We start from the raw sequence: 15,226 nt of genomic DNA on the forward strand, positions 1-15,226 counted from the left end.
CGCATGTGTGTTATGATGAATAATGTTGAAGAATTTTCCTAAGTGTCAAAGATGTAATTGGGTACTTGTATTCGTGGTGTGAAGTTTTATATTTGTAGTTGTTTGTAAGTTCTGTTTTGATAATTGTTACTTGCATTTGATTTGCTTATTTGTCTAGTGTCGAGTTGAATTAGCCTATGATGTCTACCAGTATTTGATTGATGTATTGATGCTACCTGTGCTCTTCTTTATATTGTGTACAGAACGTGTTTCAGGGGCTGAGACGAGACCTCGACTATAGCCAGCGTTTGCAGACTTCAATTTAAAGGTAAGAACCATAATTGGACCACCATTAGGTCTTTTTATTTTAGTTCGCGTCTCTTATTTTTGGACTAAAACATTCTCCTTATTTTTATATTTTGAATGATCTGTTAGGCATTAGTTTTTAAAAACTATCACATGCTCTTGTACTGTGATTTCGGGTCTCGGGGTGTAATAAATTGAGAAATTTCGTGTTCTATTCTTTAGTTTGGATATTTAATTAAGTTTGAATTTTATTTCTGTTGATAATTATTGCGTTTAGAGATTTCGTAAATAGAAAATTGATGAAAGTAACTTGTGAAGGATTTGACTAATCAACATGGGTTGAGTTAGATGGTCCTCCTACCATCGTATTAGAGTGGATGCCAATCATGACCACTTAAGTCGTGGCATAATGATACAAGAACGGCCTAAAGATGGCTCAAAACAGCCCACAAAACGTCACAAAACAGTCCACTAGAACTAGATACAAAACGACAACAAGAAAACAAAACTAACTTAAGAGATAATGGATAAATAACTTGACATAAAGAGAACATGTAAGATAGAAGCTAAAGAGTATATTAAACTCAAAAATCCCTACAAACATGTAAACTAACACCAAGTTCTTACGTTGACATAAGAGGAACTTTACTCCTCTAAGTACCAACGTATCAAGCCAACAATTCAACATGAGTGATTCCACACTCAAGTTGAAACCTATTTTCAAACTTCTTTGTTGTTCTATACTTTAATAATAATTACTTTCATTTAACTATTTAATCATAATAAAAACAACTTCACTTTTGTATAAATATTAAGTGAAGCTAAATATATATTTACCCTTTCCAAATTGTGAATTTCATTTTCTTACATAGCTATGTGTTCATGCACTTGCACTATTATTAGATGAGGTCGGTCGCTTGATAACGCCGAACCTTTTCTACGTGTCAACTTTTGTACGCATGATTAACTTTGGTCCCATAGTAAAGGACGAATTTCTCCAACTTCTTTTTTAAAAGAATAAAATAATGAAATAAAATGAAGGAAAAATTTCTTCTTCTTTTTCAAATAAATAAAATAATGAAATTAAATGAAATTAACATCTTCCATTTTATTTTTATTTTTTTAATAATTTAAATTTAGATAGGTAGGTGTGAAGGAATGCTGCTTGTCATGAGTCAAGTGGTCTATTAAAAATAGCATTTCTGTTTTATTTGAGATAGTGATATGAACTGCGTATATTTTACTTTTCTCAAATTCCACTTGTGAAAATACACGGAATATCTTGTGTTGTGTGAAGGACCTGAATTGGGTAAAATATTATTAGGAAGGAATTTGTCTACGCTAATAGGTAGGAGTATCTTTTCTTGTTGTTCGCACTACTAGTAGTCGTAGTACTGTGTTTGTGATTTCTTGTTTGTGAGTGTTGATGATATTTATTGTTTCGGGCAGATCAATTATAGTATTATTTTATGATACGGCCGTTATTATCACTATTTATTGATTAGTTTCTGTCTATTATTTCTTGTTCTTTTATTACATATTTTTATCTTGAGCCATGCATAATCAAAAATAATTTTTCTATCTCAATGCTAATATAGGAATAAAAACTTAGTACACTCCACCTTCTCTAAACGACACTTAATAAAAGAAGACTAAATTTATTTGAAGTGAAAATTACAATACTTACCATACGAGCAATTTATCTCGTTCGAAAAGGACAAACCGTACTTATCCCTGGTATATTTTTTTTTACTGAGTCTTTGCCTATATAAACAGCCCCCATAGCTCAAAATTCAAGAAATTAGAAAAACAAATTTCAGAAAATCCTTAAAAACTCTCTCTCTCCATTTTCCAAAAAACTTCCTTTTCTTCTCGGCCTTTTATAGCTACTACCAAGAACAAAAATGGGTCTTCAAGAACCAGATCCTCTTAAACAGCTGAATTTACCACCTGGTTTTCGATTTTATCCTACTGATGAAGAGCTTTTAGTTGAATACTTATGTCGCAAAGTGGCTGGTCATATTTTTGAGCTGCAAATCATTGCTGAAGTCGATTTGTACAAATTTGATCCATGGGTTCTTCCTAGTAAGTTTCTGTTTCATTTTTCGAAAAAAAAAAAATCATTTTTGTATCAGAGCCGAGGTTCTATCAGAAAAAAAAAGTCTATGTTATTAATGTTTTAGTGGTTGAATTTTGTACAGACAAGGCGATTTTCGGCGAAAAAGAATGGTACTTCTTCAGTCCAAGAGATAGGAAGTATCCGAACGGATCACGACCTAACAGAGTAGCTGGCTCTGGATACTGGAAAGCAACAGGAACAGATAAAGTTGTTGCAAGTGAAGGACGAAGAGTTGGGATCAAAAAGGCTTTGGTGTTTTACGTTGGTAAAGCACCGAAAGGAACTAAGACCAACTGGATAATGCATGAATATCGACTCTGTGAACCTTCAAGGAAAATCGGAAGTCCAAGGGTAAGTGTGTGTGTGTGTATATATATATATATATCCACCATTACTTCATTTGTCGAAGCAGAACTAGTATTTGAAGTTTATGTATATCCACCGTTACTCCATTTCTGCTCTATGACTCTAATAGTTGTTTTTTTGTTTGATTCAGCTTGATGATTGGGTTTTATGCCGGATTTATAAGAAGAACGTTGCTGCCCCGAAACCGGGTAGTTGTGATCTTCGAAACAAAGATATAAGCCATGGTGGTTCTTCCTCCTCGTCTTCTTCGCTGTTTGGTGATATGCTGGAAACTCTACCGGTCATTGAAGACCGGTATTTCTCGTTGCCACAAATGAATTTTCAGCAAAGCGATACCAATCTCAGTCTCCAGCAGTTTGGTTCCGGTAACTTCAATTGGGCAGCTACTGCCCAATCGTTGTTCCCGGAACTGGCTACTCAAAATCCAGCTTCAGGTCCACCTCCAGCAGCTCCTCCGATGCTTGTTAACAATCAAAACAATTTGAACAACTTGAACGAATTTTTCGCCAATTCAACGGCGTTAAATTTTCATGAAGACGTAAAGAATGAAGGCGGATCTGAGCAAGAGGTTCAAAGCAGTGTTAACAACCCGGGTTTTTACCCGGTTAACTCAACTGGATTTCCGGGTACCGACCCGTTTGGGATTCGGTACCCGACCCAGACCCAAACAGTGGGTGCCGGTTTCACTACTCAGTAAGTAATCGAAGGGTTAGATTGGTAATTTAACGAGGTTTGGGTAAAGGATAAAAATGGCAATTTGGAAATGTTGAGTTCATTGGGTTGGAAAAGGGGCATTTTAATTTTGTTCATGCAAGGATGTATTTATACAATGTATTTTCTTTTAAGCTTTTGTAAGGTAGTACTTAGAAATATAGGAGGATATAGCTAATTTTCCTTTTGTTCTAAAACTTTTGAGTATTAATGTAACTTTAGTGGTGTTTTTTTTTTTTTTTTTTTGTTAAATGCAAAAATTTTTTTGAATTGTTGTTGTAAAATGTTGTGTAGGTTTTTATTTTATTTTGGGGGGGTTTTTTTTTGGGGGGGGGGGGGGGGTGGGGGGTGGGGGGGAGGGGGGAGATAAATGTAACAATTTTGTTGAATATTTGATGGAGAAGATGAGAATGAATAGTTTATTTTTGACAAATGCAAAAAGTCAAAGTTAATCCAATAAAAAATTATTTATTGAAGAGATCATTTGGTATTATTGTCGATGTAAGAAATTATTTTTGTCAATTTTATGTGTAACTCGTTCAACTCGTGTAAAATCAAATTCGTGCCTGGCCATCTCGTTTAAATCATGGGTCAATTTGGTTAAAACCCGTTATGAAACGGGTTCAAACCAAATTAAGATCGGGTCAGAGCTTTATCGAGAAGGAATTTCTTGATTTGGAGTTTTGCTATTTTAGAACTGTTATAGTTACGGTGAATGTTTTCTTAATTTTGCTATTTTAGAATTGTCATAGTTACGGTCATCTATAGTTTCTTAATTTTGCTATTCTAGAGTTTCATCGTTGAACGTTTCCTTGATTTTGCTATATTAGAGTTTCATCGGTGAATGCTTTTTTGATTATGCTATTTTAGATTTTTTTCAGTGAACGCTTTCTTGATTCTGTAATTTTACAGTTTCATCGATGACTGTTTTTTTGATTCTGTTATTTTAGAGTTTCGCCAGTGAACGCTTTCTTGGTTCTGTTATTTTAGAGTTTCATCGGTGAACGCTTTCTTGATTCTGCTATTTTAGAGTTTCATCTTTGAATAATTATTGATTTTGCTATTTTTAGAGTTTTGCCGATGAACACTTTTTGATTCTGCTATTTTAGAATTTTGTTGGTAATGCTTTCTTGATTTTTCTATTTAGAGTTTCGACTGTGAACAATTTCTTGATTTTGCTATTTTAAAATTGTAATAGTTATAGTCATCAGTGAACGATTTCTTAATTTTGCTTTTCTAGAGTTACAACCGTCGATGAACACTTTCTTGATTTTTCAATTTTAGAGTTACGGTCGTTAGCAAATGCTTTCTTAATTTTGCTATTTCAGAGTTACGATCATCGATGAGTGCTTTCTTAATTTTGCTATTTTAGAGTTTCGTCAGTAAACGCTTTTTAAATTTTACTATTTTGAAATTACAGTCGTCGATGAACGCTTTCTTGATTTTGTTATTTTTTTATGTAATGTAATCAATATTACATATGTGAGACCATTTTTTACTTATATTTTTTCAGTGAGCGTATATTGCATGTATAAGATCGCAGGTGAATACTTTCTTGATTTTGTTGTTTTACAGTTAGAGTTGGCAATAAATACTTTCTTGATTTACTACTTTAGAGTTACGGTTCTTGATAAATATTTTCTTAATTTGCTATTTTAGACAAATATACCATGGGTCTACTAATTGCCTACTGAGTGAGTCATGACAAAGAGTGTACATACTGTGAATTTCTCTTAGAGATCATTTGGTATATTTTTAATGTTAAAAATTATATATGATTGTGTTATTTTAGAGTTACGGTTATTGGTCAATGCTTTTTAAATTTATTATTTTAGAATTATATTGTCGATGAACATTTTTTTTTTATTTCGTTATTTTGTTATATATACTTATGTGAGGTCATCTTTTTACTTGCATATTTTTAGTGCACGTATATTGCACGTATAAGATTGTTGGTGAAAACTTTCTTGATTTTGTTGTTTTACAGTTAAATACTTTCTTGATTTACTATGTTAGAGCTACGGTTCTTGACAAATATTTTCTTAATTTGCTATTTTAGACAATTATACTTTGGGTATTAGTTGGGTCTACTAATTGCCTATAGAGTGAGTCATGACAAAGAGTGCATAATGTGGATTTCTCTTAGAGTTCATTTGGTATATTTGTAATGTTAGAAATTATATTTAATTATGTTATTTTAGAGTTACGGCTATTGACGAATGCTTTTTAAATTTATTATTTTAGAATTATATTTGTCGATGAACTTTTTTTATTTTATTATTTTTTTAATGTAATATAATCAATATTACTTATGTGAGGTCATCTTTATACTTACATATTTTTGTGCACTATAAGATAGATTGCTGGTGAATATTTTCTTGATTTTGTTGGTTTACAATTAGAATCGTCGGTAAATGCTTTCTTGATTTGCTATTTTATAGTTACGGTCCTTGGTAAATGTTTTCTTAATTTGCTATTTTAGACAATTATACTTTTGGTATTAGTTGGGTCTACTACTTGCCTATTGAGTGAGTCATAACAAAGAGTGAATATTTTCTTAATTTTATTATTTTAGAATTACAATCATTGATAAACTCTGTCTTAATTTTGTTATATTTTTTACTTGCATATTTTAAATGATGAAAAAGAATTTACTATATTCGAACTCAATATTTTTTGAATGTAGAAATGTGAACATTTTAATTAAATTAGCCATAAGTTATAGGTGAACGCTTTTTAAATTTTGTTATTTTAGAGTAACAATAGTTGGTGAACACCTTCTTGATTTTGCAATTTTAGAGTTAAGGTCGTCAGTAGATGCTTTCTTAATTTTGCTATTTTAGAGTTACAGTTATGGGTGAATGTTTTCTTGCTCTTGCTAGTTCAAAGCTTCGTTGGAGAATGCTTTGTTGATTTCGCTATTTTAGAATTATTTAATTACGGTCATCGGTGAATACTTTCTTAATTTTTCTATTGTAGAGTTGTAGTCGTCGGTGAATACTTTCATGATTTTGTTATTTTAGAGTTACGGTCCTTGGTAAATGCTTTCTGAATTTGCTATTTTAGATTTTCGTTCGTTGGTAAACACTTTCTTATTTTTATTATTTTAGAGTTATGGTGGTTGGTAAATGCTTTCTTCCTTTTGCTATTTTAGAAGTATTATGACTTATGATTATGATTGCCATTCACCATTTTGAACCTAAACAATTGAATCAATTCCTATTTTTTTTTATCGGTTTCAATTACACATATATTGCACGTGTGTAACACGTCAATATATTATATTGCATATATTGCCCTAAGCTTTTGTATTCAATTAGATTCAATCTCCGTTTGGCATTCCTACTATTAAATGTCATTATATGGGAATGAACTACTTTGGTGACTTCAAGCATTTCTCTACAATTTTCCTTCTCTTTTTCACACTATTTTGAACTTTTTCCAAAAGTGTGTTAATGAAGTTTAAAGGTAAGTCCAAAATTACCAACAAGTAGTTTCCTATTACTCATAAATTTTGCGTTTCATCAGAAAGTGCCACATAAATTAAATCGAAAAAAAAAATATTGAAAGAAAACAATGGGAGGGCTCTAGAGTACTCTACTAATTAACATGTGTTAATCAAAAAGTGTCACATAAATTAATACGAAAAAAAATATTTGTCAAAGAAAACAATGGCAGGGCTCTACAGTGATCTACTAGTATGATATGTTTAATCAGAAAGTGGCACATAAATTAAAACGAAACAAATATTCGTCTAAGAAACAGTGTAGGGCTCTAGAGTACTCTACTAATTTAATATCTTTAATCAGAAAGTGTCACATAAATTGAAATAAAATAAATACTCGTCTCAGAAAATAATGTGAGCGCTCTAGAGTGCTCTATTATTATGACATGTTTAATAAGAAAATATCTCATAAATTAACACGAAAAAAAAATATTTGTCAAAGAAAATAATGTGAGGGCTCTAGAGTACTACTCTACTAATATAACATGTTTAATCAAAAAGTGTCGCATAAATTAAAATATTCGTCTAAGTAAATAATGTGAGGGCTCTAGAGTGCTCTACTAATATGATATATTTAATCAGAAAGTGTCACATAAATTAAAGCAAAAAAAATATTCGTCTAAGTAAACAAGGTGAGGGCTCTAGAGTGTTATACTAGTACGATATGTTTAGTCAGAAAGTGTCACATAAATTAAAACAAAATAAATATTCATATAAGAAAACAATGCGAGGTCTCTAAAGTACTCTACTAATATGACATTTTTAATCAGAAATTATCAATAAATTAAAACAAAAAAAATATTTGTGAAAGAAAACAATGGAAGGGCTCTAGAGTACCCTACTAATTAATATGACATGTTTAATCGAAAAATGTCGTATAAATTAAAATATTCATCTAAGTAAATAATGTGAGGGCTCTAGAGTGTTCTACTAGTATGATATGTTTAATCAGAAAGTGTCACATAAATTAAAACGATATGAATATTCGTCTAAGTAAACAATGTGAGGGCTCAAGAGTGCTCTACTAGTATGATATGTTTAATCAGAAAGTGTCACATAAATTAAAACGGAAAAAATATTTGTTAAAGAAAACAATGTGAGGGCTCTAGAGTACTCTACCAATATGACATGTTTAGTCAAAAAGTATCACATAAATTAAAACGAAAAAAGTTAATTGTCTAAGAAAACAATGTGAGTGCTCTAGAATACTCTACTAATATGACATGTTTAATCAAAATGTGTCGCATAAATTAAAATATTCGTCTAAGTAAACAATGTGAGGGCTCTAGAGTGCTTACTACTATGATATGTTTAATCAGAAAGTGTCACATAAATTAAGACGAAACAAATATTCGTCTAAGTAAACAATGTGAGGGCTCTAGAGTGCTCTACTAGTATGATATGTTTAATCAGAAAGTATCACATAAATTAAAACGAAAAAAATATTTGTCTAAGAAAACAATGTGAGCGCTCTAGAGTACTCTACTAATATAACATGTTTAATCAGAAATTATCACATAAATTAAAACGAAATAAATATTCGTCTAAGTAAATAATATGAGGGCTCTAGAGTGCTCTACTAGTATGATATATTTATTCAAAAAGTGTCACATAAATTAAAATGAAACAAATATTCGTCAAAGAAAACAATGTGAGGGCTCAAGAGTACTCTACTAATATGACATGTTTAATCAGAAATTGTCACATAAATTAAAACGAAAAAAAATATTTGTGAAAGAAAATAATGGAAGGGCTCTAGAGTACTCTACTATAGCATGACATTATACTAAAATGAATTTATCCCAAATATCCAAATTGAAAGTTGGAAAGTTGTGATTACAAGGCCTCAAATACACTTGTCCTTCCTTTTCTTCCTCCTTTATTAATGTCGGTTTTATTTTTTTGTTCACATATGGACTTTAATTTTTACGTTACATTTTGAATTTTTTGGAATTGTATGCTAAGGTGGTCCTTGTCTTATACTATGACAGCTTTGTATACCATGTATGGGTATTAGTTCGTCTACTAATTGCTCTTATGAATGAGTCATGATAAAAGAGTGTATGTACTGTGGATTTCTCCTGAAGGTTTCATAGTGTTTAATAATTTTGGCAGTGTGAGGTTCATTTAGGATAATTGTATAAATTTCGATTAAAATGGACAATATCACATCATGTTAAAAGTATCTCTGACTGTTCATGTTGAATACGTGTCAAAATCAATGATTGACGAGATGAGTACAGAGATGACATAGTGAAGACGTGGAGTGTCTTAGTAGTGTGTTTAATTACCCTTATACCATGGTTTTAAGATGTATGCACAAAATAAAAGGCCAGTAAATTTTGGTGCCATAAGTATTTGATTTATGTAGGTGACACACAATTAATCTTGTAGTGCCTACTTACTTTTTTTTTTGTTTGGTAAGAGGTGCCTACTTACTATCATCATCATCATCATTTTTTTTAATTCATTTTTATACTATTACTATTACTACTATTACTATTATTATTATTATTAATTTACTATTACTATTACTACTATTATTATTTTTTTCCCTACTAATATATATATAAGCAAAAGTTTAGTAATACTACTAATTTGTCCTTCTTTTTTTACTATTACTATTACTACTATTATAATTTTTTTTTTCCTACTAATATATAAGTAAAAGTTTGGTAATACTATTAATTTATCTTTTAGTAGTAGTATCAAATGTTTACTTTATTGGTAGTAGAATATTATTATTACTACTATTATTTCTATTTCTATTCTATTCTTTTCTATTTAGTAGTAATTATATTATTTTTTTACTTTTATTTATTTTCTTTTTATTTTATTTATATAGAAGAGTGAAGAGCGGGACGACCAATGGTATATTTGTCATTTGAAAAAAATCTAGCTTAATTATGCCAAGGGAAATATTATAATTTTGATCAATATTAATGGCATTTACCAATTAGCTATCCTATGGTTTGGGGATTTTCCTCAAATTTCCTAAAAAAATACACTAAACACTCAAAAATATTCTTTTCTCTTAATTGACATGCAATGTCATTAAAATCACATTTTTCAAAATAATAAATTATTTAATTCAACAAACTCATTTAACCAAAATTATAACTTTATTTTTTTCTAAAAAATACATTAATTTAATTTTCATGCTTGGAAATTATTTGTCATACATATTACCATATTATTTTACATGCAAATTAAAATCTCTAGATAACTTATTTAATTTAGTGATATTATCTTTTGTTAAAACAATTATTTTTTTAAGGCAATTATATATAAAAACCCGAATGGTTATCTAGAAAAATAACTCTAAAAAAAATATAAATACCTAGGAATAAGAATTCTTCTTAATAAATTAATGTGCCTTTTAAACAAAACTAAGATTATAATTTTGGTCAAATGAGTTTGCTAAGTAAATATGTTTATTATTTGTTAAAAATGATGGTTTACTCATGCCAATTAGAAGAGGAAGATACTTTTGAGGTATTTAGTGATTTTTTGAGTAAATATTGATAACTGAGTAATATTATTGTCTTATCAAAAATAAAAGTTGTATAAGTGATTCCAAAAACATGAATAACAATTCAAGAAAATAACTTTAGAAAAATAAAAAGTTTAAGTAATGGTAAAAGATTTCTAAGCATGAAAATTTCCTCTTAATAAATTAATATATTTTTCTAAAGAAAATAATAAGAATATAATTTTGACTAAATAAGTTTAATGAGTTAAATAAGTATATTATTAAGAAAAAGGTTTACATGGCCTGCCAATTAGAAGAGAAAGAGGTGTATGACATTTACTTGTTTTTTTTAGATTAATAGTGATAATTGCGTCATATTATCTATTTATTCATGTCTGTCCGCTCAAGTGGTGTTTGAGTTATATGTCTTGAAGTTCATATTAATAAGGATTGTCTACATTTATACTATTCATCAGGTCACTTTATTCTACAGTAATATTATCTAATCCTATGTAGATTGATTATCTATGACACCTGTATGGACGCAATATACACTTCTTCTATGACGTGTGATTTGAAAATAAGATCTGTCAAATCTTTATTCTATTGATGAGGATTTTGTTACGAATTTTGTATTGTAAAATCTCTCAATCTTTATTTTATTGATTAATATTTTATGGTGGACTGCATTATGAAATCTCTCAACCTTTATTCTATTGATTAGTAGTTTGTTACAGATTTTGTACTTTTATTATATAAATGCAAATGCTTATTAGCAATATCTTAAAAACTAATATTATGTTTCATCAACTTTTTTGTTGTAGGTTCTTTATTTAGAGATGAGAAAAAATATATACTTTAAAGTGCAATAGATGTGAATTTTTTTATCAAAACAACAATCACATTAGATAGAAAAAAATGAAAAAAATAATTTCGAGAAATAATCTACAGAATCAGTTATCCTAATTGTTGATAATCGAGGTACAAGCTCTCAATTTAAGTTTTAAATTTGATCTAGCATTGGCCAAAGAATGATTTCCATTCTCGCTCTTGAATAGGTTGTTTCTGAACATTGAATTAACTTTGTTTTCTTTTACTGATGTAGTGTTATTTAAGTTTTAAATTTGATCTAGCATTGGCCAAAGAATGATTTCCATTCTCGCTCTTGAATAGGTTGTTTCTGAACATTGAATTAACTTTGTTTTCTTTTACTGATGTAGTGTTATTCTTATTTCAATAAGACCTTTTTTATGCTTGTTATTTTGTAAAGGATAAAACTTTATTTTTTATTTGTATATTATTATTGTTATGAGGTATGTATGTCAATTTAGTGTTCAAATAATGGGTGCAACTAAAATTAAACACAAATGAAACTATATTTGAATTCAAAATATTGGACTTGTGCATAGCACGGACATGCTTATCTAGTATAACTAGAAGAGCATGGCCCGTGTCAGCACGAGCCCAATACTATAGACATCTTTTAGCACTAATAGTTGATATTGATGGAATACAAATATAAATGTACATTGATTTAAAATAATAACTTTTTAAATAATAACTATTTGACGGTATTCGCTGAGAAGTGAAGTTTTATAAGATAGTTTTTTTCCACATGATAAGAAAGTGTGATGTATCGTGTAGTTGAGTTATTTTAATTGTTTGATGATAAGATTGAGACCTGTTACAAAATATAGAAAAGATGTAGAACTAATATTCATAAGATTATTTCATACAAAAACTGGAACAAAAGATACTTCAATTAACAATAAAGTCTCGGATCATCTTCTCAAAGATGATTATGGTTGAAGCAGCTGCAACAAATTTGTCATAAACGCATATTTTTCTTGTTTTAATTAAATACTATTAATTTTCTAATACATAAATGACTTATAGTAATTAATTAGGGGTGATATAGTGAAATAACAGTGCAGCTCTTGAAGAAGCCATGTCGAAATCAATATGTTAAATAAATATTATGAATTTTTAAATACATAAATGACTAATAAAAAAATATTATTAACTATAATATATAAATGACTTATAATAATTAATTAGGGATAATATAGTAAATCATGGAGCAATTAGAGGTAATATAGTAAAATGACTTATAATAATTAATTAGGGATAATATAGTAAATCATGGAGCAATTAGAGGTAATATAGTAAAATGACTTATAATAATTAATTAGGGGTAATATAACAAAAAATATTATTAATTCTAAGATATAAATGACTTATAATAATTAATTAGGGGTAATATAGTAATTCGCGGAGCAATTAGGGGTAATATAGTAATTGATGAAGCGCTGGTCGAAACCATAGGCAGACATGTCATCTTATTTTTTCAATTAAATCTTTTTAATTTTTTAATACATAAATGACTTATAATAATTAATTAGGGATAATATAGTGAAATCACGGTTAAAGTAGCTGAAACAAACTTCATAAATATCTATTTTTTAATTAAATATTATTAATTCTAATATATAAATGACTTATTATAATTAATTAGGGGTAATATAATAAAAATAGTATTAATTCTAATATATAAATGACTTATAATAATTAATTAAGGGTAATATAGTAAATTACGAAGCAATTAGAGATAATATAGTAAATGACAAAGCAGCTGGTTTTTTAATTAAATACTATTAATTTTTAATACATAAATGACTTATAATAATTAATTAGGAATGATATAGTAAAATCACGGTTAAAGCAGCTGAAACAAACGTCATAAATATCTATTTTTTAATTAACTATTATTAATTTTAATATATAAATTACTTCTAATAATTAATTAATTTTAATATATAAATGACTTATAATAGTTAATTAGCGGTAATATAGGAAGACATGTCATCTATTTTTTAATTAAATATTATTAATTCTTTAATACATAAATGACTTATAATAATTAATTAGGGATAATATAGTAAAATCACGTTTAAAGCAACTGAAACAAACGTCATAAATATCTACTTTTTTAATTAAATATTATTAATTATAATATATAAATGACTTATAATAATTAATTAGGTGTAGTATAATAAAAAATATTATTAATTTTAATATATAAATAACTTATAATGATTAATTATGAATAATATAGTAAATTACAGAGCAATTAAGGATAAAATGATAAATAATAAAGAGCTGGAGCTGGTCGAAACCAGCTCTTCTATAATATAGAAAAGAAATATAGTCATTTACTGGATGGTTGTCCAAGAAAAGATAACTAAAGATAGATTCTTAACATTTGTACCTTTTTAGGAAGATTTTAATTAATATGCATTAGTCATTACGATATTTACCTACTTACATATTCAGACATGTAACAACACAGCTTATCAAACTTCTTTTGAGATCACCCATCCACATATGTAGATTTACTACTTATAATAAATTTTGAAAATATTAAACAACATTGATACACTTGGATTTACAAGCTATTGAAGGCCCAAAACACTACGAGCCCAAATTTCACATACGTAGGTACAATACAATTTAGCAAAATATTTGGATTCTTTATATAGTCAGATGGCTTAAAAAAGAATGAGAAAAGAACAAAAATAACACTTCAATCTAAATAATTCCACCAAATTAGCCATCCATATTAATTACCTGTGATTAGCTATTAAAATTAATTCTTAATTCTAGTCATTTCGCTGGCAGTTGCTTCATCTACTTTCCTTTTTTTAAAAAAATAAATTATATTGTTCCATCATAACAATAATTTTACAGTTTTATACATATCCTATACAATATTTAGTTACAATAATTATTTAGATACATGTTCTGTACAATATTTATACACATCATATACAAAAACATATTCTATACAATAAATATGCACATCTATATAATAATCATACAGTTTTTATACATATTTCTATACAATTTTTATCTGTAATTATTGTTCTAATACGTGTTTCATATAACTACTATTCGATTTTTATACACATTCTATAATTTTTTTACACGCATTTTATGAAGATACATATTTATACAATAATTATACAATTTCTACACACATCTTATTTAGTTTTCATTCAGATATTTTATATAGATACCTATTATCTACAATAATTATATAATTTTTATGCAATTGAATTTTAAAAAAAATAAAAATTAAAGCATATATTTAGTCCAAAAAAACTATAGTGAAATTGAAAAAAAAAAGAACTATATAAAAACAAGTCTGAAAAAAACAAAAAGAAAAACTGTATGTATGGGCCGAAATGGCCCAATAAGGGAAAGTGCCTTGGGAGGAAATGCAACTGAGTGACTGAAGGGAGAAATTGGCTTACAATGACCATTAATTGGCAATTAGTTGGGCCGACTGACTATAATATGTCCAATTGTCTGAACATGGGTCATTACTTTTTAAAATGGTTAGTTCATGTCCTTTTCCTTAAAAGAATTTCAACCCCCAGTTGTAATCATTTGTATCCGTAGTTGAGGCAACGTGGAAGGAGGGGACATTGGATGAGATCTATCAACAGCGAATTCCTTCCCCATATAAATAAAAGTATTTATTAAAAAGACACTTGCATGACATCAGTTGACCTAAAAAGTTTGGGTAGTGAAGCAACTTCTAGTAGCTATCGAGCATAGAGTTAGGGGTTGATTGAAGAGAAGAAATTCTCGCGAATAGGATATACGATACAAATTTATTATATATGACTCTTATCCATGACAAACCTTGGCACTTCTTATGGACTTTCTCAATGTATTCCAAATGTATAATTATTTTGGACTTTAT

At 28.5% G+C, this 15,226-nt stretch overlaps 1 protein-coding gene across 1 annotated transcript; it reads left to right on the forward strand.

The window, feature by feature from the left end:
- The first annotated feature begins 1,956 nt into the window (after positions 1–1,956).
- LOC107878688 (NAC domain-containing protein JA2L) lies at positions 1,957–3,719 on the forward strand. Its single transcript, XM_016725773.2, has 3 exons — positions 1,957–2,370; positions 2,487–2,755; positions 2,901–3,719. The coding sequence occupies exons 1-3, from the start codon at positions 2,190–2,192 to the stop codon at positions 3,465–3,467; spliced, it is 1,017 nt and encodes a 338-aa protein (XP_016581259.1). The 5' UTR covers positions 1,957–2,189; the 3' UTR covers positions 3,468–3,719.
- Positions 3,720–15,226: the final 11,507 nt, after the last annotated feature.

This window comes from Capsicum annuum, chromosome 7 (assembly GCF_002878395.1).
Source record: "Capsicum annuum cultivar UCD-10X-F1 chromosome 7, UCD10Xv1.1, whole genome shotgun sequence".
NCBI classification, from domain to species: Eukaryota; Viridiplantae; Streptophyta; class Magnoliopsida; order Solanales; family Solanaceae; genus Capsicum; species Capsicum annuum.